Raw genomic sequence first — 24,080 nt, forward strand, 5'->3', positions numbered from 1 at the left:
ATCCTCCGTATATTCAGCTTCAAAAAGATAAGGTTGTGAATCCGAATTTGTCCAAAAATAGACGCCTTCGTTGTTTGTTTGCAGAAGTAGGAACACACATTTGTTGCCAGAAGGCACCTATTTTATGTTTGGGATCCCCATCAGTCCGGAAAATTGAAAAACAAGGCATTGTGGAGAAACTGTATTTAGTTAAGTCAACAGGTATTTCCATTTATGGGTTAGTTTATGGGGCAAACTATATCGGAATATGAGTTTTGATCTATATGGCCCAGCACTACACTCGTGTTAGCGACAGTACTAGCACAGTTTAGGTTGTTCTCTGTGTTTAACAGTAGGCCTTATAATGGCGTTTATGCTTATATGTATGAGTGCACATGTGTATGTTCAGTGTTGTTAATGAAATTATGATATTTAAGACTTTTCATATTGCTAGTAAATGTTTTCTGTGCTACAAATTTTTTTCATTTTGCGTGTATGCAAAACGTTGGAGGGTTTTGAAATTATTTTAGGGGGCTCAGGTGAAATTCCCCAAAAAAGTGCAGTTCCCCTTCAAGGCTCCTAATACTTCACATTTTTAGGAGGGGATATTGCATATTTTGTGTAATAAAAAAAACTTTTTTTCTTTAACAAAAAAGGCAGAAAACATTAAAAAAATTATGAAACTTCATATTGACAGATCCGAAGTTGATGTAGACCAGGGGTACCCACACTTTTTCTGCAGGCGAGCTACTTTTCAATTGACCAAGTCGAGGGGATCTACCTAATTCATATATATAACTTATATTTATTTATTTATGAAAGAGTGTTGAATGATAATACAAGCATGTTTAACACATATAGATTATTTTCTTTCAAGCAAAAAATAATATAAGTTGGTATACTACCTGATTCTGATGACTTGCATTGATTGGAATCAGACAGTAGTGCTGAAAACGTCAGCATTTTCAAGTGGAGGAGAAAAAAATTCCTCCTTTCTGTCTAATACCACATGAAAGTGTTTGGTTTTTGGCATCTTATTTGTCCAGCTTCCATATTCCTTTTTATACACTTTACAAGAAATACATTGGTGGCAAATTCCGTAGCTTGCTAGCTTGTGTGCGCTAGCTTTCTGAGAATCTTATTTTGTTAGCGCAGGCAAGATGAAGCAGGGCTTTTATTGTGAAGACAGAAACTGTGCGGTCGGTCTTTAGAGTTTTGACGGCAGGTATGGCGCAACAGTCTGTTGAAATAAAAAGTGTTTCTTGCCTTCCTGTCGGTCATTTTTTCTTAATAATGATCTGGCAGCAGCCAGCGTCATCTCACAAGATCCTCGGGTGCCGTGAGTGTCAATCAAGTGACGAAAGTGACGTCATAGTGAAGATTGATGATCGCTGCATTGTCCTTTCCATCCTTACACTTTCCATCATTGTAACTGAGCTACTGTGTTGAACAATTTCCCTTGTGGATCATTAAAGTTTGTCTAAGTCTAATTTTTAGGTCTATTTTTTTTTTTAATGCCTGGCTGGCGATCGACTGACACACCCTCCGCCATCGACCGGTAGCTCGCAATCGACCTAATGGGCACCCCTGATGTAGAGATGTGTTTAAAAATAAATAGTCATTTTTTGTGACTCAGACCCCTCTGGGTCCTTGGCACCAAACGTGAGGGGACAACTAAAGGTTGAAAAAAACTTACAAAATTGGATTGGTTTTGAAAATGCAGGCTGTGATGTTTCAGTGGAAACAGTTTGCACACTTTGATTGATTGATTGACTGATTGAAACTTTTATTAGTAGATTGCACAGTACTGTACATATTCCGTACAATTGACCACTAAATGGTAACACCCGAATAAGTTTTTCAACTTGTTTAAGTCGGGGTCCAAGTTAATCAATTTATGATCACCCCTGATCTAACCATTCGTCAAAAAAGTCATAAAGAAGTCATACTGTCCCATTACCTTTGTTGATACTACTGTCACTACTCAACTGCCAAAGAACTGTAGACACCTTAATATTTGTGGCTTCCTATACTGTATAGCAGACCTGGGCATTCTGCGGCCCGCGGGCCGCATCCGGCCCTTTGTGCGTCCCTGTCCGGCCCGCGTGAGGCCAATTATAAATTACAAAATAAATTTAAAAAAGTATCTATGTCGAGTGTGCAATACAACGGTGCTGCTTTTGTTTTGAAAATCGTTATTTGTTTTACTTCCGTGTGGACGTATGCGTGTGCGTGATTGTGAGTGAATGTGAACAGCTGCAATTACAAAATAAAGTTGAAAAAACATCTATGTCGTGCGCGCAATACAACTGTGCTGCTTTTATTTTGAAAAGTATTATTTATGGGCGTGTGTCCGTGTGTAACCTGCGAGTGAAGGTGCACATGCAGCGACAAGTGATGCACGGTTTACACCCGAGACGCTAAAAAGAGAAAAGTTGATGAGGAATGGCGTGTTTCCAACAAGACATGGACTGCCAAGCAACGTTCCCTCTAAGGTGCGCGCCTGCGCAATTGCGCACTGCTCAAGCGTCCTCTGCGCACAGCAAATATATGCCGCGCACCAAATCAAATCCCATCTGAATTCTAAACAAAATAAACATATTTATTCTATGGAATTTTGCAATGCAACTTTGAGTGACAGTGACAACAAGCGGCCCTAAGTGTGTTCGTCAACACCGTTCAATTGAACACCGTTCAATTATTGTAACGTCTATCGAGATGCTTCGAGGACAGGAATTATATCGATCACTTTATTGAGCAAAACTGTTTATATTCGGACATAACCACACCAAAAACATGAGTAAAACAATTCTATCTCGAAAAACTAGTCATTCTCTGCCGTACAAACCAGGCCAAAACCAACTTATCTGTCACCAACACGCATACCACTAAACCACTGGTGCGTTTATGGCCACACAAAAAGTCGGACAACTCAAACACCACACAAAGTTACACTATGACTCCTCAGTCATACGTGTGCTTATTTTACTGTCATTTATTATCAATGTAAATTTATTTATATTAGTCATGGAATGCTGTTACACACACTATGTTGAAGTATTACTATTATTATTAATTATTATTATTATTATTATTATTTATCTTACGCTATATATCAAAAATAATATTGAGCAAAATTTAATTGAAATATTGTCGATGTGGCCCTCCAGCAGTGCTCGGGTAGCTCATGCGGCCCCCGGTAAAAATTAATTGCCCACCCCTGCTGTATAGACAGACAGCAGCCAGACAGCAGCTTTATTTGTCCATTCTTAACATGTACAAGACACATAAGAACTGAAATTACATTTTCGGCACAATCCCGGTAAGAGCAGACATACGTTACAGGGAGACAAGACGGGACCGCCAACGGATCAGCCACTTACGGCGCTCCTTAAAAAGGTGGGGAAAAAGGTGACATTGGGAAAGGGGGAAGAGTAAAAAAAATATCAGTCTGAGGCTGGACCCTCAGGAGTGGTCCAGACTGAGTCCGAGGAAAAAACCTCACATAGCATGGCACACATAAACATGGTACATGTAATCAGACGGCGTGGCGAAGTTGGTAGAGTGGCTGTGCCAGCAATCGGAGTGTTGCTGGTTACTGGGGTTCAATTCCCACCTTCTACCTTCCTAGTCACGTGAAGTGAAGTGAATTACATTTATATAGCGCTTTTTCTCAAGTGACTCAAAGCGCTTTACATAGTGAAACCCAATATCTAAGTTACATTCAAACCAGTGTGGGTGGCACTGGGAGCAGGTGGGTAAAGTGTCTTGCCCAAGGACACAACGGCAGTGACTAGGATGGCGGAAGCGGGGATCGAACCTGCAACCCTCAAGTTGCTGTTACGGCCGCTCTACCAACCGAGCTATACCGCCCTAACGTCCGTTGTGTCCTTGGGCAAGACACTTCACCCTTTGCCTCTGATGGCTGCTGGTTAGCGCCTTGCATGGCAGCTCCCGCCATCAGTGTGTGAATGTGTGTGTGAATGGGTAAATGTGGAAATACTGTCAAAGCGCTTTGAGTACCTTGAAGGTAGAAAAGCGCTATACAAGTATAACCCATTCATCATTATTTATAACTCGCAACAGAGGAGGGGAGATTTAGGACCCTGGAGGCCGACTGCCGCTATTAAAGCGCTACTCAGCCGCCACAACCCCGGAGGAATTAAGCAGTGGTGAAGGCGTTGATTTAGGGAGGGGCGTGTGCGTGCATGTATGCCCAATTAACTTGGGTGAGATGTTGAAATTGTCTTTATGGACTGAGGCCGATCTCAAGAGTTCGACCCAGGTGCTTTTTGAAAAAAAGGAAGGTCAAAAGCGTCCATCTTTGAGGAGTCTGTCTGTCTGTCTATATAGTGTTATACTATTTGATCTTGATACTGGTACTGTATTTGACTACTGTACTTCTACTTGTACTGATACCTCTACCATAACTACTGTAACTTATTGTGCGACTTATTGTCTTGTAATTAATGTACAACAGAGCTATTCAAATTTTTGTATTTTTGATATTTAGTGTATTAGATTCGGCAGCTAGTGTTCGGATCCCACTGTACGCAATATCTGAAGAGCATGGAAAAAAGCATTTCACTGTGGTGTACTCTGCATGTGACGAATACAACTTGAAACTTAAAAAAAGATAATGAAACTTAATTTGTAATTTTCCTTCACTTGTTAGGATCCAATGATAGAACATGTGGTGTACGTGTCTGATGGAACAAGATTAGGAACATTCGGGATGATGTTTTGTGTAAGATCTTTAATTGATTGGAGAGTCCTAACTCCTGTGAGTTCCTGCAGATCTTCACTGAGCCATGTGATTTGATTCAAATGTAAATGGATTTGGCGTCTATTGAAAAAGCTGGTAGTAGTTGGAACTGTGTTGTCCGCTCCTATTATGGCCTTTGTTTCCCTGAGACCGTGTCGGTCTTTAGGGGCAGGGTGGGACTGGAGTGCTGCAGAATGGCTCCAATGAATAGACTTAGCGGGAGATGGAACTGGTTCAAGTCTTTTATGCCGGCGAGTGAAAGGAGACGCAGTTAAGTCTTCCCGGGGTCTGGGTGCCGCTCACCCCGTCCATGTGTTCCCGCGGTGGGGCGGGACGCTGCATGTCAATGACCTCACACAAAAGTAGGCTGAAAGAGCAAAGGAACTGTCAGACAAAAACACCAAATTCTGTGGACAAGCAGGCGTTCTTCTCACACCGATGTGTCTTAGGACGCACCCACTCTCCGCTCCCTGCTGCAGGATTTTCCAACATGCACAAATCCCAACCTTCCAAGTGGCGTTCCTTAGGGAAGTGTTTATACTCCACTGCCTACATATTTTCCTGAGTGGTTGAACCATCCTCAATGACCTCACTAGTGGACACATTCTCATAAACACTCCTGGGCAGTCTTCCTGGAACACTGTTTCTGAACCAAAACAATGTATGTACTCCGCTGTAATACACTTTCCCACCACTTGTGGCAGTAATGACAATCTCAAACAAACAGAAGTGTGGAGCTAAAGTCATAGAAGTTTCATAAGCGCAAAAATTATGACAAAACTGGTGAAGCTGTATTTTCATTTTCACTGAAATTTTTTTGACAGTTTAACATTCATAATTAATGTAGTTTATTTTAGCACAACTTAATTGTACGTGAATGTATTTTTACTTTTTCTAATCAGCCTGACCTAAGCCTAAGGTTTATGTTTTAAATAATCTGTGTTATCAACACATGGTTGCATATCATTTGACAAGGTTGCAAACTGTAAATAGGTTAGATATAATTATTGAATACGATTTCTAAAGTGGATAAGTTTGGCCCCAAAGTAAACAAGGTTAAGAACCCTTGTCCTTAGAATACCGTAGGAGGCCCTCAGCTTACCATCTTAATTGGTTCTGTGACCCGAAACACCTGAATCTTAAACCATTGGAGTCATTTGAAATCAATTTAATCGTTGTTTGGCCCCCCAAAATAGCACAGTTTTTAGTGATGTGTGTGTGTGTGTGTGTGTGTGTGTGTATATATATATATATATATATATATATATATATATATATATATATATATATATATATATATATATATATATATATGTATGTATGTGAAATAACTGAAAATATGTTTTTTATTGCAGTTTCTTCAAAATAGCCACCCTTTGCTCTAATTACTGCTTTGCACATTCTTGGCATTCTCTTGATGAGCTTCAAGAGGTAGTCACCTGTAAGGGTTTTCACTTCACAGGTGCGCCTTATATATATATATATATATATATATATATATATATATATATATATATATATATATATATATATATATATATGGACAAAAAGTGCAGTTACGTCTTATAGCCATCAGGTGCATATATATATATATATATATATATATATATATATATATATATATATATATATATATATATATATATATGCACCTGATGGTCTTACGTAACTGCACTTTTTGTCCATATAGATAAAAATAGTGTTCATGTATGAGATCTAGGGCTGCCAATTATGGCCAAAGTATTGTTATCAATATTGAAATCATGATTACTGATTGTTAGGTAAAGCAGTGTTTTGGTGTGAACGTAATACCATTATGTCATGTCTAATAAAAAGAATATAGATAAACTTAATCCTAAGGCAAATATTAGTTTTTTTAAATTCTTTAATAATATCAACTTGTCAGCTTTTTGTCATTACATTATGTCCTTATCTCTATTTTTACATTTTGATAGAGAGAGGTATTTATGTTTTTAAGTTATGTACATTTACACTGTATTTGAAACTGTACCATTTTAGAAAATAAAACTGTAATAATTCCACATTTTCTTCACTTTATGTAGGCGGGATGTGTCCCAATACTTTTGTCCGTAGCGTGTGTTTTCTCAGTGGGCCTGATCACATGACCTTGACGCGTGTTTCCCCTCTCTTGATACCCACAAACCCCCGCCCTTGTCCTTATGACACAGTCCTGATGGGGCCATGCGTCCTCGCGACTCGCATTTACAGTCAATTTAATTTCTGCCATTCCCTCGTTAGCTCGTTAAGGGCGGCAAAGGGGTGGAATGTCCGGTCGCCTCCATGTGATGTGAGAGTTCTTGGATTCTGACGGAGCTCACATATTGCAAACAGGAAGTTGAAAGTCCACCTCCAGCAAACAGTGTCCTAATGGCCCGATATTTGCACGCACTGTCGTCGCTGACGGCCACACCCCCACTGCTGTAGACATGATTACCAATACATAAACATGATTCATATTTGCCTCCTCTAAATGCAGGTATCGTTCAACGTGAGCGTGGAGGCCAGGAGCTGTCCTCCTCGCCGCACCGACCACAGTTTCACCATCAGGCCGGTGGGCTTCAAAGACCGCCTGCGGGTCGCCGTGGACTACCAGTGCGACTGCGGATGCACCCAGGTGGCCCAGACCAACAGCAGTCTCTGCAGCTCCATCGGTAAATCCTCCGTCTGTCCGCCACTAAAGGCTGCCTGTGATATTATATTTGTAAAAAAAAATGCTGCTGTTTTTAAACTCCACAAGTTGGACCGACTCGAAATTTCTCGCACAGCTCTACAAAAATCTCAGTAACTTTAGGGTTTTTTTGCCAAATCGGCACGGAATTTGGTGCACACCTTTAGAGGACTGATAAACACACGCCTGTCAAATTGGATCAAGATTGGTTGAAAAACATCTTTGTTAGGACATTTGTGGGACTTAACTAATTGCCCATTCGTCTAATTAATTAGTGGTAAAAGGATGTGCTCGCCATTGCTGATTATTGCCTTCTACTGTGGATCAAGGTTAGTTTAAAGCAAGAGTGAAGAAGGAATTGTTTAGTTTTATTAGATTTTTTTATCTATACATATTAGTAGTATTCATCACTCATTTTTGTTTGTTTTTAATTCTGCTAATACATGCAGTGCAACAATGTCATTGAAATAAAAGTCTGTCCTATCCTAACATGGACCTGAAGAGATGATACAGTTTTATCTGCTCACAGACGCTACCTGGTGGTTGTTTGTGCACACTGCAGCTAGTCCTGCATAGTCCCACTCCTTAAAACTAGCACTTCAGGGGTTTTCTTACCTCCCTGCAATTCCCAGAAGAAAGCCAAAAGGCTATTTATTTGAAATTTACCACTCAACGACCGACAATTAGCTACCTTTCTTTTGTAAATGCAGCCATTACAGGGGAATGTGGTGGACTACTCGAATACTCAGATTAGGGGGAGGGGTATGAATGTCGGACATCTCCGGTTGCTTTAGGACTGTAGATTATAGTAGTTGTCAATATTTCTGATCTGAGTATAAGTACTGTTTCTTATGAAGTCCATATTCAAGCACCTTTATGCAAAACTGCCATTGATATTTTAGTTTTAACATTTTTATTTGATAGTGTTTTTGTAAAATGTTAACCTTTTTCTCAAAAATATTTCTACAGTGAATGACTTTTTTGTAAAAAATGTTTTACTTTTTTCTACAATATTTTTTCACAATACTTGGATCATGTAAAATGGCATAAACCTTCTTTTCTCAAAATATTCATCCAGTGCATAATTCTTGTACAAGACAACTTTTTTTCTCACAAATTTACCGTTTTTTTTTCACAATATATTTTCTTTAATCATGTAAATGGTATACATTGTTCTTTAAAAAAAAATTTTTACTTTTGTCTTAAAAAATATTTCCACACAATATTTTCTACACAATTCTTGTTAGAAAAAAAAAACTTTTTTTTAGAATATATGTAACTTTAATCCTGTAAAATGGCATATTTTTTCTAGTCAATTTTTTTATTAAAAAAAAGACTTTTTTAATTATATTTTTTACTTTAATCTTGTAAATTTACATAATTTTGTCTTGTAAAATAGAATTGAAAAATTATCATATTTCTAAAAAAATCTTGTATGACAAAATTTTTCAAACAATACTAACTTTTTTGTAAAAAAAAAAAAAAATGTTCCCATTATTTTCACAATATATTTTCACAATACTTTAATCATGTCAAATGGCATAAACCTTCTTTTCTCCAAATATTCCTCCAGTGCATAATTCTTGTACAATGCAACTTTTTTCACAATATATTTCTTTTAATCATGAAAAATTTCCTAACACAAACACAATCTGAAACTTTTGTCTTAAAATGTTTAAAAAATATAAATAATACACAATATTTTTCACACAATTCTTGTTAAAAAAAATAAAAAAACTTTTTCAAAATGTATTTAACTTTAATCCTGTAAAATGCCATATTTTGTCTTGTAATTTTTTAAAAGTTTTTTTTCAATATATTCCGACAATTCTTGTACAACTTTTTTCTAAAAAAAAAAGAAGAAAAAAAAAGACTTTTTAAAAATATTTATTACTTTAATCTTGTAAAATTACATACTTTTGCTTTGTAAGATAAAATTGAAAAATTCTTATAACATTCTTAAAAAATCTTGAATGACAACATTTTTCAAACATTTTTTGTAAAAAAAATTCAAAAATTAACCACATTATATTAGATTACTGTTTTTTTCATAATATATTTGACTTTAATCATGTAAAATGGTATACTCACAGAATTGAGGCAAAATTACAACATTGTCCACTTTATTTATGCTTTGGTTGATACTTTATTTTTAGCTCTTTCCATACACAATTTGCAACTGCTCCCCTAAACTACAAAACCCAAAACCAGTGAGGCTGGCACGCTATGTAATTCGTAAATAAAAACAGAATACAATGATTTGCAAATCCTTTACAATTTATATTCAATTGAATAGACCGCAAAGACAAGATATTTAATGTTCCAAATGAAATATTTTTTTTGGCAAATGATCATTAACTTAGAATTTAATGGCAGCAACACGTTGCAAAAAAGTTGGCACAGGGGCATTTTTACCACTGTGTTACATGGCCTTTCCTTTTAACAACACACAGTAAACGTTTGGTAACTGAAGAGACCAATTTTTGAAGATTTTCAAATGGAATTATTTCCCATTCTTGCTTGATGTACAGCTTAAGTTGTTCAACAGTCCGGGGTCTCCGTTGTCGTATTTTAGGCTTAATAATGCGCCACACATTTTCAATAGGAGACAGGTCTGGACTACAGGCAGGCCAGTTTAGTACCCACACTATTTTACTATGAAGCCACGCTGTTGTAACACGTGGCTTGGCATTGTCTTGCTGAAATAAGCAGGGGTGTCCATGATAACGTTGCTTGGATGGCAACATATGTTGCTCCAAAACCTGTATGTATCTTTCAGCATGAATGGTGCCTTCACAAATGTGTAAGTTACCCATGCCTTGGGCATTAATGCACCCCCATACCATCACAGAGACTGGCTTTTCAACTTTGCACCTATAACAATCCGGATGGTTCTTTTCCTCTTTGTTCTGGAGGACACGACGTCCACAGTTTTCAAAAACAATTTGAAATGTGGACTCGTCAGACCACAGAACACTTTTCCACTTTGCATCAATCCATTTTAAATGAGCTCAGGCTCAGCAAAGCCGGCGGCGTTTCTGGGTGTTGTTGATAAATGGTTTTCGCTTTGCATAGTAAAATTTTAACTTGCATTTACAGATGTTGCGACCAACTGTAGTTACTGACAGTGGTTTTTTGAAGTGTTCCTGAGCCCATGTGGTGATATCCTTTACACACTGATGTCGCTTTTTTTGATGCAGTACCGCCTGAGGGATCGAAGGTCCGTAATATCATTGCTTACGTGCAGTGATTTCTCCAGATTCTCTGAAACTTTTGATGGTATTGCAGACCGTAGATGGTGAAATCCCTAAATTCCTTGGAATAGCTCGTTGAGAAATGTTGTTCTTAAACTGTTGGAGAATTTGCTTACGCATTGGTTCACAAAGTGGTGACCCTCGCCCCATCCTTGTTTGTGAATGACTGAGCATTTCATTGAAGCTCCTTTTATACCCAATCATGGCACCCACCTGTTCCCAATTAGCCTGTTCACCTGTGGGATGTTCCAAATAAGTGTTTGATGAGCATTCCTCAACTTTCTCAGGTCTTTTTTGCCACTTGTGCCAGCTTTTTTGAAACATGTTGGAGGCATCAAATTCCAAATGAGGTAATATTTGCAAAAAATAACATATTTTTCCAGTTCGAACGTTAAGTATCTTGTCGTTGCAGTTTATTCAATTGAATATAAGTTGAAAATGATTTGTAAATCATTGTATTTTGTTTTTATTTACGATTTACACAACGTGCCAAATTCACTGGTTTTGGGTTTTGTAATAATAATCACTTTCCTTACAGCAAACCAACCACATTTCTATGCATCGTAAGTAGTATTATCACTGGAGGAGGCTAAACATGTTACACATTGATAGCAAGCCAGAGGCAGGCGTTCTAATTGCCAAGCTAGCCACTAAACTAGCTTGAAACAACAGAAGAAGTGCTTATATTGTTTTGGTCAATAATTGTAATAAAATAAAATAAGGAGCTAGTTTAAATATACAGTTTAAATATAAAAAATCCTTTTAATACATGTGATGGGTATTTGGATTATCGGAATCGGCAGCATAACACCCTGATGGGAACATGCCTACTAATGATTATAATAAACATTTGTATTACATTATTGCTAGCATGTCCTCCACAACCATCAGGAGGCGCTACAATAGTTGTTTGAGTGTAATATGTGTCTAATGTTTGCTATCGGTCCTGGCACAGGTACGTACAAGTGCGGGAACTGCCAGTGCGATCCGGGCTACCTGGGCGCCCGCTGCGAGTGCCAGGAGGGTGAGGCGGGCAGCGGGCACATGGCGGCCTGCCGCGAGGCCGAGGGCAAGCAGGTGTGCAGCGGGCGCGGCGAGTGCAGCTGCAACCAGTGCTTGTGCTACGAGTCCGAGTTCGGCAAGATCTACGGCAGCTTCTGCGAGTGCGACGACTTCTCGTGCGCTCGGCACAAAGGTGTCCTCTGCTCAGGTAGGAAAATGGTGCCAATGTTGCCTTTTGTCACGAAAAACTGAGCATTGCAAGAAGATCACAGTACTTCCAGTAGAGCGGAACTTGGAGTTGGCCATGATATCCTATGACGTAGGGCTGGGTGATAAAATGATATTGATATTCATCACCAGAGACACGTAGTCCAGATCAATAAAAAATGTGTTCCTAAAAAAAAAAAATATGTTGGAAAAACTGGAAGTTGCAGAACAAGGTTACAGTATTAACTATCAAGTTTGGTTGCGCCGTCTTGTCGTCTCGTGGTTGATTCTTTGCACGGCGTGAGAAGAGAAAGATAAAAAGAGGAAAAGTCACCTGGACAGTTTGGCAGTGTTTTGGACCGTAGTATATGATGCAAGGCGCTCGTCCCCACACTCACCCTTTAGAGCAGTGTTTTTCAACCTTTTTTGAGGCAAGGCACATTTTTGTCATAAAAAAAATCCGGAGGCACACCACCAGCAGAAAACTTAAAAAAATTAACTCCACCAAGTCGTCGTGTCTTATTTTGAGTGTGTTGGTGTCTTCCTGTGTGTAGTGCTTTAGTTCTTGTCTTGCTTATTTTGGTGGCCCTTCCTGTTTTGCCGGTGTTTTCCTGTAGTGGCTTCATGTCTTCCTTTGAGCGCTATTCCGCGCACCTGCTTTGTGTTAGCAAGCAAGGCTATTTACGTTGTTGCTATCCTTCTTTGTGTGGCCATTGTTGATTTTCATGTCACGTACGGATGTACTTTGTGGACACCGTAAGTTTTTGCTGTCGTCCAGCATTCTGTCTCTGTTTACTTTGTAGCCAGTTCAGTTTGACTTTTGTTTTGCATAGCCTTTTCCTTTCGTTCATTTTGGGTTTAAGCATTACATACCCTTTTTACCTGCACCCTGCCTCCCACTGTGGTCTGCATATCGGGATCACAACAAACCATCCTCGTCTCACCCGACACATTCCGACTTTTACAAAGCAATGCTGCCACCTACTGACATGGAGTATTACGTGGTTACCCTGCCGAGTTTTACACAGCACAGACACTAAGCAACGGCACATTATTGGCAGATTCTAATTATTGATTTGCCAAAAATATTTTTGGGATAAATTAGGTGAAGTTGCATAATTTCCCACGGCACACCAGACAATATCTCACGGCACACTAGTGTGCCGCGGCACAGTGGTTGAAAAACACTGCTTTAGAGCACTGCTGTAACTTCCTGCAGACAATTAATTGTTCTCCTCATCTTTATTTTTGATGGGTCATAAAAATATTGTTCATATAAATCACTTCCATGGTGATACAGTTTTCAGCCTTACCGTGATGTATTGTTAATTATTACAGTTCATTGTGATGTCATGTAAAACAGAACTTTTCTCTAGTGGCCATGATGATGCTGGCCCGGCTTAAAGTGAAGTGTTTTTTTTGTCAGTGGGTCGCTGTGAGGCAGAAGCACAGCTGCCGACGTAAACAACCCCTCGTTTGTTTTTGAAGGCGGAGGGGGTGGATTCTCACCCGCTGGTTGTCTTTGGAGAGACCATTGACACTTTCACCGGCTTCCAGATGACGACATTACGCAACAGAGAACGTAGTCTGGTCCTTCAATTTGTAATGCGCATTACTGCCACCTACAGAGCCGGAGTGGTACAGTCCAAATAACTTTGTGTGGCTGTTCCGTATAAAGGGTCAGGGAACAGAAAGGCAGGACCAAGTCCACCTGCTTCATTTGCCCACTCTTATAGTGTCACAACAGGTTTTGTTGTGTTTTCATTTGCTCACGCCTCAGAAACTCAACCCTAAGAAGAAGAAATACCTGGGGCCGTACTTATCAAGCTTCTTAGAATGACTCCTAAGAAGTCTGCTAAGAGTTGACTTAAGAGTAAATAAATTCTTCGCTGAAAGCTGCACTTAAAAGTTAGTTATCAAGCGTCTTACTCACACTTTCAGCGAAGTGTAGGACTGAATCTTAAGTGTCACACTCAGAGCTGAATTACGACATTACTATGTGCCGTAAACGGAATTTTAGGTGACGTCATTTCTGTGTCCATAGAAATGACCAATCACGGAAGGGAATCCGTTGTCTAAGAATAAAGAAATATCTTGGAAATATTTAAGTGGACAATGGGAGTGTATATTTTGACAATAAACTACAAAATAATACCAAACAAACTAGTCCCCGCCGGCACTCACGCTACCGCTCCCTCTCTTCTCTCGCCCACACACTCACTGACGTCACTCACCTCACGGCCACACACATACGCTACTGTCATAACATTTTCTTTCCAATTCATTAATTAGGCAACTAATTTGAAACTGGTGTGGGTGGCTCTATATATACTAGCCCACTGCAGACACATACAGAAATCAACAAGGAATCGAAAAGTATTAAATCTGTGACAAAAATAATATCCGCTCTGTCTAAACGATACCGTTTGATCAGCTGCTCGTCATCAAAAAAAACAAAACATTGTTCCGTTCCCTGAATGTTCGCGCACGTCTCTCTCGCCTCAGTGCCATCCCCTGCTGGCAAGTCCTAACCACTTAAGACACCTCTGAAGGTCTCTTAAATATCGTGGAGAGTAGGAGTGATTCTTAGACTTAAGAACGTTGATAAAAAGCTTTTATTCTTAAGTTTGAGAGTAGGACTAAATTTCGCAAATTCTCAGGACTTAAGTGTAAAATGGCACTCTAAGAAGCTTGATAAGTACGGCCCCTGAAACTTTGGTTAAAAAAAAACGATAGCTTGACTTGCCAAAATGGCATTTAGATGATTTTAACCAAGGGTTTATTAAATTAGGTAAGGGAATTGGTTTGATAGAGAAAGTACCTAGTTTAGAGATGTCTCGATCCCGGTGGGGTGGGGTGGGGTGGGGGAGTTATTTGCCTTAACACAATTACACTTCCATATTCCGTGTTGCACACACGCAGGAGGTGCATGAATTCCAGCAGGGTGCATGTCTTTCCAGAACATCGGCTCCGATTTCACAGTAAGCGAAACAAATGCGTCATCTAGCCACGGTGCCAAGCCGCTTCTGAGGTGTAATACTCACCACCCTGGCGGAAAAAAAAGTTACTTTCAGCTACATTATCACTGGAGGATTAGAGCGGGGATGTCTAACCTACGGCCTGCCGGCGTCTTCATTTTGGCCCGTGAGACGACATGAGTCCAATAAAGAATTTGGCCGTACGCTGTGTTTTCATGATATACTAATTGTCAGTGGTCTGATAGCTGCTATTTTGTCAACATCTGGCGGTCAACGAAAGTAACTCAAGTCAGTGGCCATTAATTGTACAGCAATGTGAAACACATGCACAGCATTCACTTATATGACCCAATCCAAACAACCTTCCATAGTCATGGTACCGGAAAAAAAAATAATCCAGCACAATAATGTCAACAAACATTTGTGGATATTATACAAAACGTCCAATCAACATAAAAAAAAATCTAAATTTACTAATTTAAATCCACTACAAGGGATGATGGGAAAAATGCAAAACACTCTCTCCACTCTTGTCCATATTTGGCACATTTGATTTGCTTGATATTTCTGGTTGGTCAAAAAACTTTGAGAAGGTTGTCACAGAAGCAAACAAGGTAGGGGTCGAATTTTCGCATGCTCTTAATAACCAATTATTATACACTACCGTTCAAAAGTTTGGGGTCACATTGAAATGTCCTTATTTTTTAAGGAAAAGCACTGTACTTTTCAATGAAGATAACTTTAAACTAGTCTTAACTTTAAAGAACTACACTCTATACATTGCTAATGTGGTAAATGACTATTCTAGCTGCAAATGTCTGGTTTTTGGTGCAATATCTACATAGGTGTATAGAGGCCCATTTCCAGCAACTATCACTCCAGTGTTCTAATGGTACAATGTGTTTTCTCATTGGCTCAGAAGGCTAATTGATGATTAGAAAACCCTTGTGCAATCAAGTTCACACATCTGAAAACAGTTTAGCTCGTTACAGAAGCTACAAAACTGACCTTCCTTTGAGCAGATTGAGTTTCTGGAGCATCACATTTGTGGGGTCAATTAAACGCTCAAAATGGCCAGAAAAAGAGAACTTGCATCTGAAACTCGACAGTCTATTCTTGTTCTTAGATATGAAGGCTATTCCACAAAATTGTTTGGGTGACCCCAAACTTTTGAACGGGAGTGTATGTATATATATATATATATATATATATATATATATATATATATATATATATATATATATATATATATATATATATATATATATATATATATATATATATATATATATATATATATATATATATATATATATATATACAGTTGTGGTCAAAAGTTTACATACACTTGTAAAGAACATAATGTCATGGCTTTCTTGAGTTTCCAATAATTTCTACTACTCTTATTTTTTTGTGATAGAGTGATTGGAGCACACACTTGTTGGTCACAAAAAACATTCATGAAGTTTAGTTCTTTTATGAATGTATTATGGGTCTACTGAAAATGTGACCAAATCTGCTGGGTCAAAAGTATACATACAGCAATGTTAATATTTGCTTACATGTCCCTTGGCAAGTTTCACTGCAATAAGGCGCTTTTGGTAGCCATCCACAAGCTTCTGGTTGAGTTTTTGACCACTCCTCTTGACAAAATTGGTGCAGTTCAGCTAAATTTGTTTGTTTTCTGACATGGACTTGTTTCTTCAGCATTGTCCACACGTTTAAGTCAGGACTTTGGGAAAGGCCATTCTAAAACCTTAATTCTAGCCTGATTTAGCCATTCCATTACCACTTTTGACTTGTGTTTGGGGTCATTGTCCTGTTGGAACAGCCGACTGCGCCCAAGACCCAACCTCCGGGCTGATGATTTTAGGTTGTCCTGAACAATTTGGAGGTAATCCTCCTTTTTCATTGTGCCATTTACTCTCTGTAAAGCACCAGTTCCATTGGCACCAAAAAAGACCCAGAGCATAATACTACCACCATCATGCTTGACGGTAGGCTGGTGTTCCTGGGATTAAAGGCCTCACCTTTTCTCCTCCAAACATATTGCTGGGTATTGTGGCCAAACAGCTCAATTTCTGTTTCATCTGACCACAGAACTTTACTCCAGAAGGTCTTATATTTGTCCATGTGATGTCATGTGATTTTTTTTTTTAAAGTACATTAAACATGTTTCTTATTGCAATTTAGTCCTTAAATAAAATAGTGAACATACTAGACAACTTGTCTTTTAGTAGTAAGTAAACAAACAAAGACTCCTAATTAGTCTGCTGATGTATGCAGTAACATATTGTGTCATTTATCATTCTATTATTTTGTCAACATTATGAGGGAAACACTGTAAAAATGTATTATTAGGGTCCGCACAGGACCTTTTCAAAAGGAATCCCAAAGGGAGTCCTTTTGCAATGGGACGAAAGGACCCTATTGAAATTGTAAGGTTTTATTATTATTATTATTATTATTCTTTATTATTATTCCGCAGCTTTGCGCACTACTACGCCCCCCTTAACATGCTTCAAAACTCACCAAATTTGACATACACATTAAACCCCGGGTACAGCACACTTTAGTGGTAAAAAAAAATACCAAAAATCAACATTGCTCTCTAGCGCCCCCTAGGAAGAAAAATGCCTCTAACTCCCACTAGGAAGGTCGTAGAGACATGAAACCAAAACCTGTATGTAGGTCTCAGTTAGACCTACAATTCATAATTTCACTTCTTCGGGCGAAAACCAACAGGAAGTTGGCAATTTCCCCTTCAAGACAAAAAATGACTAAAAACACTCATTTTTGATTTTTGACCTCTAATTTGACCCCCTTAAAATACTTCAAAACTCACCAAACTTCTCACACACATTGGGACTGGTGGAAACTGTGATTTAAAAAAAAAACCGAATCCCAAAACTCTAAATTGTGCTCTACATAATTTTTGGAAAAAAAAGAGATAAAACTGCTCCTCAGAGGAAAAATCTGACAAAACTGCTTGTAACTTCCGGTAGGAACGTCGTAGAGACATGAAAAAAATACCTCTATGTAGGTGTTGCCTAGACCTACATTTCATAGATTGACATCCTTCAGCAAAAATCAACAGGAAGTTTGCTATTCCTCCTTCAAAACAACATTTTTGTACAAAACGGTCACCAAACATCAAACATTATCTCCTCTGAGCGCGTTTGTCGTTTCGGCTTCAAACTGCTACAGGAGAGAGATTGAACCCTTCTGATTAAAAGTTGACGAACGAGTGGTGATTAGTGCTACCGTTTTGATTTTACGAGCCTTCAAAGACCCGCAGCACTAAAGTTGCTACGGTGCCAAAAATGACAACGAAAATGCAATTAGACCTTCTTTGGCCTCAATACACACAATAGCCTATAATGACAATGTGAAATGGATCCGCTGCTGTGATTTTACGCACCTTCAAAGAAAACAACCACTGTGCCGCAGCACCTAGGAAAAAAACACAGACACAACTTCCTCTAACTCCCAGTACCAATATCGTAGAGACACGAAACAAAAACCTCTATGTAGGTCTCACTCAGGACTACCACTGGACTAAAGTATTGGACACCTAGGACTAGCACCTGCCAGAAGGCGGACCCGACCAATGCTGCTTGCAGCTTTAATTAATCTTAATTGTTCATTTACTGTTAATATCTGGTTATTTTCTGTTTCAACATGTTCTATCTACACTTCTGTTAAAATGTAATAATCACTTATTCTTCTGTTGTTTGATACTTTAGTTTTGGATGATACCACACATTTAGGTATCGATCCGATACCAAGTAGTTACAGGATCATACATTGGTCATATTCAAAGTCCTCATGTGTCCAGGGACGTATTTCCTGAGTTTATAAACATAATATGAATTTAAAAAAAAGGAAAAAGGATTTTGTGACGATAAAAAATATCGATGTAATCATCGTAGTATCGACTAAATGCGCTATTGTATTTAGTATGGTTAGCTATTCCTTGTCCTCCAGTGATAATGGTACGTGTAAGAAACATACTTTATTTGTCGCCATGGAGGCCAGGATTAGTGATTTAGAAGTAGATAAAATACTGTTGACTGCGAATGGATGTTAGCTGCTAACTAGCTAGCCATGTCTTAAAGCACCTCTTCCTGAGGGTGTTTCAGTGTTATAACTTCACCTTTATCTTTAGTGTTTAGACCAAAATGCGTCCTTTTCTCTCTATACACTGTCTGCTTGTAAGTACTCCATGTGTGTGCGCTGCCGAACATGCTCCTCTGCTTGTAAAACCAGTATTGTCATGACGTGACAACGCGCCGTCATGCCCGTTTGGAAAAAAAAGGGGGGGGGGGGGGGAAACCGGTACTTTTCAAACAGAGTATAGTACCGTTTTTGATTAATTAGTACTGCGATACTATACTAGTACCGGTATTCCGTACAACACTAGAAGTTAGTTAACCATTGTTTTTTGGACTGTGATTTCAGGTTCAGATTCACAGTCCCACTCGGTTCAGGTTTGGTCAGTCACATTTTCCAGCATTTCCACCGGCCCTAAAACATCCAAACATTACAGATTAGTGATGTCGCTTATGTAAGACTGTGCAAAGCACTGTCCTGCTTCTTTACATGACCTGAATACATGCAGTCCCAAACTTGGGGTTCTCCTGGCACACTGACTCAGCCCCAAGCCACCGCTCACTCCTGTCCAACCACAGAGGCTGCTTTGTGCCAGTTAGGCCCTGGCACACACCCACACAATGCCTGCCTCTATTTATGCCGCGCCAACAGAACTTTGCTTTGGTCTGCGGAAAGCACACGCAGATGTTTGGGGCCATTAAATGTTAACAGTCCGATACACCTTGGTCCTAACGAGGTCCTAATAATCATAAACACAACTTTTCCATCTCCGATTTCAACATTTCTTACCATGACAACGAGAAATTGTCCGTTCAAGGGTCAAACATACAGTAAACCCACGTTTTCTGCAACATCTTAACTGTTGCACATAAAGATGGATACCGTTCACAATTGAAATGCTACTCACCGATGCCATTTTTCCATACTTTTGTGTGTGTTAATAAATATCATTGCAATAAAAAAATCTAATTTAAAAAAAAAAACAAAAAAAATACGAATGTGCCATTTTCAATAATGCACAATTCCCACATGTGCCGATTTGAACTGTTCCACCACCCACACACTCCACTCACCTTGGACAATCAAACTACCATTTTCCAAATTCAAAAACATTCCAGGAATTCCCAGAATTCACGGTTTTCCACAGCCATATTGTTCACCTCTTCCTGGAAAGTTTTCAGTCAACATTTCTCCACCCATTCCACCTTCAAAACATTCCTCTTAGTTCAGGGGTCGGCAACCTTTACCACTCAAAGAGCCATTTTGGCAAGTTTCACAAATTAAAGAAAGTAATGGGAGCCACAAAAATTTTTTTAAAAGAAAAACACCGCATACAAAGCTTAAATGCTTTGTGCTGTGTTACCCAGGGGTCTCCGACACACGCACCGGCACGCACTTTAATGTGGAAATTTGATGTTAGTGCAGCCCGCGAGTTTTGAATGAATGGCACTTGATAGCGTCATACTTGCCAACCCTCTCATTTTTCCCTGGAGACTCCCGAATATCAGAGCGTGATGACACTGCATTTGGCGCCCTCTACAGTCTGCCCTAACAGTGTACCTGCTCGGCCACACGTAGAATGCAATTTCAGCTTGCTCACGTAAGTGACAGCAAGGCGTACTAACTCAGCAGCCACACAGCTTACACTGACGGTACCAATACCCAGAATCCCATGCAGCCCTAACTCTTCCGCTCAACCAACGCACGGAGAGGGGGGGGGGGGGGGGGTTGATGTGTGGGGGGATTTGGTGGTAGCGGGGTGTATAATGTAGACCGGAAGAGTTAGGGCTGCATGGGATTCTGGGTAATGGTTGTGTTGTGTTTATGTTGTGTTACGGTGGGATGTTCTCCAGAAATGTGTTTTTCATTCTTTTTTGGTGTGGGTTCACAGTGTGGCGCATATTTGTAACGTAACAATGTTAAAGTTGTTTGATACGGCTACCGTCAGTGTAAGCTGTGTGGCTGATGAGTAAGTATGCTTTGCTGTCTCCTGTGTGTGCAAGTAATAACAACATGCAACATGTGGCTAGACTGGTATGCTGTATGTAAATGCTATAGAGGACAATTGCTGCAGTGCAATTAGGGCACGCCCTTTATTTAGTAATTAGAGTGTAAATAGGATTATTTTTTCCCTGGGAGTAATCTATGAGAGACACTGAGATCCATAAGTCTCCTGGGAAAATCGGGGGGGTCGGCATGTATGTAGCTGAGCCGCATTAGAGTGGTCAAGGAGCCGCATGCGGCTCCGGAGCCGCGGGTTGCCGACCCCTGTCTTAGTTGGAACAACAAATATTCCTTTTTTTTCTCCGTAGAAATTAACGGTTTTCCCGAAATTCCAGGAATTCTGAAATACCCATTCTCAAGTCAAACTGTTACGTCAACTTTTTTCCAACCCATTCAAAAATTCCAACACCAACCCATTCATATCATCTAGGACAATTGTGCTAGTATCAATATTTTTTAAAAAATCCAGGTTTTCCACAAATTTCCAGGAAATTCCCATTCAAATTAATGGGCATCCTTAGTTGTACAATAATAGTTCTATGATGCCTAAAATTGTCTAAATTGTGCACCATTTCTTTTTACCCGATTCCGACCTTTCAACCATCCACACACACTACTCTTCCGATATCTAACGCAAAACATGTTTTTCCTTTCCCAGATTTCCCGTTTTTCCAAAGCCCTGTTTTCACCTCTTCCTGGAAAGTTTTCACAGTCCACATTTCTCAACCAATTCCAACCATTGCACCTTTAAAACATTCCTCTTAGTTGGAACAACAAATTTTCCTTTTTTTTTTCTCCGTACAAATTCCCGGTTTTCCCGAAATTCCAGGAATTCTGAAATACCTATTCTCAAGTCAAACTGTTGGAAAAGTGGAACCTTTATTTTTTTTAAAGTCAATTGCTTTGATGGCATTGAAAATTGCAACATTACCTCAAGGTTGTCTGGCCGAGTATGCTCTCAGTGCTGCTGCAGTGAAGTAATCGCAACCGGCCGTGACGTCACGCGCAACCCAGGTATTGAAACATTTCTCCGTTGGATTTTACGTTAATCGGTGCTCGGTAAAACCACCTGGATTAGTACGGAATTCTGTACCCAACCCGAGTGATACAAGTGTAAGAATAATTGAATCCCTGCTAACATGATTCCTGTCGCTGATGTCAAACCATGTTCCATTCAGATCTGAGCTAGATTCCAGGTTTAGCATCAAGTATAAATGCAGCCTGGAAAATCCTGTTTAGCATCTGTGTGTGAATGTTGGAACCTTGGCTGGGGTGTGGTGCCCTCTTGAATCCGCTAGTATTATATTTCATTATTTTTATTACATCCACTTTTTAATTTTCCTGAAGGAATCAAAGTACTATCTATCTATCTATCTATCTATCTATCTATCTATCTATCTATCTATCTATCTATCTATCTATCTATCTATCTATCTATCTATCTATCTATCTATCTATCTATCTATCTATCTATCTATCTATCTGTCTAGCTGTCTAGCTAGCTAGCTAGCTGTCTAGCTAGCTAGCTAGCTATCTATCTATCTACTGACTGTCCTTTGGATTGAACAATCAAAGCTGTTTGAAAATGTAAACAAATTAACATAGACATTTGAAATGAAACTTGATTGTGCTTGATTGTTGAAGAAGACCAAGTGGAAGGCTCCATTTGCCGTTAATTCCGGACTATAAGCCGCTATTTTTTTCCACCTACACCTAGTTAAAAAAACAACAACAATCAAATACACTGAAAAGGTGTGTTCGTTTGTGCTATGGCGTCATCTTATGGAAAAGTTAGCTCACTGCACTTCTATTTGGTACTTTCCACTCGAAGTAAAAGTGCCGTTCTGTCTTCTAACCATCCTTAGCGTTTTACTCGTGTGGATTCTTCATTCATCACTCGAAGTAACGTTTGTAAGTTTCACAAAATAACTAAAACTGTTCATACTTACTAAACCGTCTGTAGGAGTGTTTTCATACATATTTGTAGGTGCTATTGTAATGCAGTCAAGCGAGCGTCATTAGCATTAGCTAATATGCTAGCACGTTTACGAGTGTCTGTGTTAGTATTATTAACTTACCACGACATTCTTTTTATATTGTTTTAATTTCACAAATTCCTCAGTAAATTCACCAAAACGTCACCGTTGAGTTATTGAGTCTGTTTAGCTGATTGGAGAGCTAGCTTGTGCACCTAGTGGGTCCATGACGATGACTTCTGTTTTGTTTGACCATCCCGTTTTACTGCCAAGTTACAGACACGATTAAGACAATTAGGATATGTAAATAAACATGTGTAAATAACTCATTTCACAACGTATATATCTGCGACTTATATATGGTGCGGCTAATATATGGAAAAAATGTTTTCCTAAAATTTAGTGAGTGTGGCTTGTATCAGTTGTGTTGGAAGACAGGATCGTCAACCAGGACTGTTGGCTATCTGTGCTGGACGACAGTCTGTCTCCAGAATGTTCCAGTCATCTTATCCACGTTATCTAACACGGCCATTTATCTATTTGGCTATCTGTGTATTTATGTCTGCTTCTGGCCAAAGGTCCTTACAGACGGTAAAACCATCAGTGTCAGACCAGACTACTGGTCTGCTTATTTACGAAGTCTCCTCTTACAGTGGCAGGGAGTGTTTGTTTACTCAACTACAGAGAGTATCTGCATCGGTAGAACAATGTTATTTTTTCAAATCCTCTACGAATAACAATTAAAAAAAAGCTATTTTTGCAGCTTTGGACTAAAATAAGGTTGACTTTTTCTTCCCCATGTTGCGCAAGTTCTACTTTCTGTTCAGCAGAAATATGTCAACTCAACAATTTGCACATTCCCGAAATAGTCGCAGCTACGTTCCCCCCCTCTTTTTTTGAACTCACCAAAGTTGGCCCAAGCCGCATTCCTCGCATGTTGTGCGTTGCATATAAACGGGAACATGTGTGTGTCTGTGTATGTGGATGACTAAACTGCCGGCTGGTAAAAAGCGACACCCACAAGAGTCATTCACACGCTCGCCATCACGTTTTACATCTTTCTTTGTTTTGCTATGTGGCTTATTGCATTTGTCGAGGCACACCTGCATAACC

The 24,080-nt window shown here is 39.3% G+C and overlaps 2 protein-coding genes across 3 annotated transcripts in view; one reads left to right on the forward strand and one right to left on the reverse strand.

Moving 5' to 3' along the window:
• fhip1b (FHF complex subunit HOOK interacting protein 1B) overlaps positions 1-24,080 on the reverse strand; it is a 716,414-nt gene that overhangs the window by 615,754 nt on the left and 76,580 nt on the right. The gene's annotated exons all lie outside the window — the stretch shown is intronic.
• Positions 1-24,080, forward strand: part of itgb5 (integrin, beta 5) — an 80,050-nt gene that overhangs the window by 34,077 nt on the left and 21,893 nt on the right. For both annotated transcript variants that reach the window (XM_062061480.1, XM_062061481.1), the window contains exons 10-11: positions 7,242-7,416; positions 11,643-11,897. In XM_062061480.1, the coding sequence (XP_061917464.1) occupies positions 7,242-7,416; positions 11,643-11,897 (430 nt within the window). The remainder of the gene's footprint in view (positions 1-7,241; positions 7,417-11,642; positions 11,898-24,080) is intronic.

The sequence above is a fragment of the Entelurus aequoreus genome, linkage group LG10 (assembly GCF_033978785.1).
Source record: "Entelurus aequoreus isolate RoL-2023_Sb linkage group LG10, RoL_Eaeq_v1.1, whole genome shotgun sequence".
NCBI classification, from domain to species: Eukaryota; Metazoa; Chordata; class Actinopteri; order Syngnathiformes; family Syngnathidae; genus Entelurus; species Entelurus aequoreus.